This window comes from Octopus bimaculoides, chromosome 14 (assembly GCF_001194135.2).
Source record: "Octopus bimaculoides isolate UCB-OBI-ISO-001 chromosome 14, ASM119413v2, whole genome shotgun sequence".
In the NCBI taxonomy this organism is placed as follows: Eukaryota; Metazoa; Mollusca; class Cephalopoda; order Octopoda; family Octopodidae; genus Octopus; species Octopus bimaculoides.
The window spans coordinates 12,682,930-12,685,600 of NC_068994.1; the positions used below are offsets into that span (position 1 = coordinate 12,682,930).

General features: G+C 39.7%; 1 protein-coding gene across 1 annotated transcript in view; it reads left to right on the plus strand.

Annotated features, from left to right (window-relative positions):
- The window catches only part of LOC106868928 (death-inducer obliterator 1), a 41,576-nt gene that overhangs the window by 27,716 nt on the left and 11,189 nt on the right, over nucleotides 1-2,671 (plus strand). The window contains exons 11-12 of the mRNA XM_014914392.2: nucleotides 339-422; nucleotides 1,343-1,426. Coding sequence (XP_014769878.1) covers nucleotides 339-422; nucleotides 1,343-1,426 — 168 coding nt within the window. The remainder of the gene's footprint in view (nucleotides 1-338; nucleotides 423-1,342; nucleotides 1,427-2,671) is intronic.

Sequence of the window (2,671 nt, forward strand, 5' to 3'; positions counted from 1 at the left end):
GAAAGAGTACAGCAGGGTTCGCCACCATCCCCTGCCAGAGCCTTGTGGAGCTTTAGGTGTTTTCGCTCAATAAACACTCACAACGCCTGATCTGGGAATCGAAACCGCAATCCTAAGACCGCGAGTCCGCTGCCCTAACCACTGGGCCATTGCGCCTCCACACATTTTTTTTTAGGAGGAGGTAGCCACAACAAGACACACACCAAACGTTCCATTCATTTTCCAGCTCAAAGGGAAAATGGCATCATAAGAATTAATAAACTTTGAGAGAATGGGAAATAATTCTTTATTAAATATTCTTTTTTTCTGATGTTCATTCATTGTTCTCTCTCTGGCAGGTTTATGTAGCTACTGTTCACTCAGATGTTTCAACATGTGTAAAACGCAACATACACGGACGCACAAAACAGGATATCAACAAGGTGAGTGGCTTTCTTTCTTCTTGCCACCTGCATTGCTCGACATTTTGATATTCATTCATGTAAATGACATTTCTTTCCTGCTGGGTTAAATATTTAAGAAATTTCAAGGATTAAAACCATGCATAAAATATGTTGTTTGTTATATTCTCAAATGCTACAGTTTTAATGTAGATTGTGTGAGATATTATAAATAGCAGCAATTTGAGAGGGGAGAAATTGAGGACCCTGACAATAGTAGGACCATCATCCTTACAATGTCCACTTTCCTTTGCTTCCATGGGTCTGATGGAGTTTGTTGAGACAGATTTTCTACAGCTGGATGCCCTTCCTGTAGCCAAATGTAACTTGTGTCAAGCAGTGTAATGTTTCCCCTATGGCAAAACTATCACAAGATGTCACGGCAAGCCCCCCCCACACACACACACACATACATTCACACACACACACACATACATTCACACACACACACACAGTAGGCTTCTTTCAGTTTCCATCTACCAGATCCACTCATAAAGTTTTGGTAGGCTTTTGTAGAAGACACATGCCCAAGGTACTATGCAGTGGGACTGAACCTGCAACCACATGGTTATGAAGCAAGATTCTTAACCACACAGCCACTCCTGTGCCTAGAATAGTCAATCCTAATATTACAAGGTGTTTGGATAATTATCTTGTAAAGATGAAATAGCAAAGAAAAATAAACATTTACATATTATGTAATTTGAGTAAATTGTATATGCGATTGTAGTGTGATTACTAAAGCAATTATTGAATATACAATAAAAATGCAGTGTGTTTCTCATTGTTATTTTTTTCTTTTCTTTTTTCTGCTTGCTAAATGGATGATGATCAATAGCAGATGTGTCGATGAGATTTTATTTGTTATCATTTTGTCAAGTGCTTCTATCATTTTATTTCAGATTCACAAGAACTGGGAGGAGACGCCAAAACACCATATACACTTAGATATTCGATGTCTTCTTCAGGATGCTGCTATCCCAGAGGTGAGTGTAATGTGAATGAGAGAGGTGAGTGGAGCATGGCTGAAATTGAAGACAATAAACTGGCAGTGAGTAGGAGTTTGTAGTATTTAGTCCTTGAGCTCTGTGTTCTGAATTCAAACTCTGCTGAGATCAAGTTGGCCTTTCATCCTTTCCTAGTTGATAAGATAAAGTACCAGTTCAAAAGAGCAGATTGGAAGAATCAGTAGGTTATCAGATGAAATGTCTTTCAGTATTGATTCTGGCTCATAGTTTAACACCTTGGGTAACTTTAGTAGAGGGTACCATTCTGTTGTAAGCACTCAGGCCAAGCTTGGATCAAGAACTGCCTCTCTTCATCCCACAAGTCTTGGAGGACTCTGAGAAAATATAATGAAGGGCCATAGGGTCTACTTTTCTCTCTTTGACTAAGTTTTAAAAAAGGAGAAAATACAAAAAAACAAAGATCTGTGTTACTATGACACGTTTCTGGTCAATTAACCAAACTAGTCATATATCTTATAAGTACATGATTTTCATGAAGTTTAGTTAAATATCATCATCATTTAACGCCCGCTTTCCATGCTAGCATGGTTTGGACGATTTGACTGAGGACTGGTGAAACCATATGGCTACACCAGACTCCAATCTGTTCTGGCAGAGTTTCTACAGCTGAGAGTGTAGTGGGTGATTTTTACGTGCCACCTGCATGGGAGTCAGTCCAATGTTTTTTTCACATGCCACCGGCACAAGTGCCAGTAAGGCAAAACTGGAAACGATTGTGCTCAAATGGTGCTTTTTACGTGCCATCAGCACGAAAGCAAGACCGCTGCTTTGGCAGTGATCCCACTTGGATGGTGCTGTTAGCACTCCACTGGCACGGGTGCCAGTCATCAAATGTGGTTCAGTTTCGATCTCATCTCTTTAGATTAATTAGGAGAGAAAGAGGTTGTGCAGCACATAACTTGATATGAGGGATCTCCAAAACTGATGCTAGGAGGAGATGATCCACAGAATGGAGAGTTAGTGTGAATACATGCAACCAAGTGGACTCTATTGAAAGGTACCCAAGGGCCAGGTGTCCCCAAAATCAGATGTTGAGGACAGGAGCAAACAACTCATGGTCAGTTTAAACATTTGAAACTTGGCATTGGTTTCAAAGTTCGTGTTTGATCCAAAGTCAGAGGACCCTGTTCGTTTGTACTGCAGGAATCTACATAGAATGTATTATTAGTGTGTGTATATATATATATATATATATATATATAT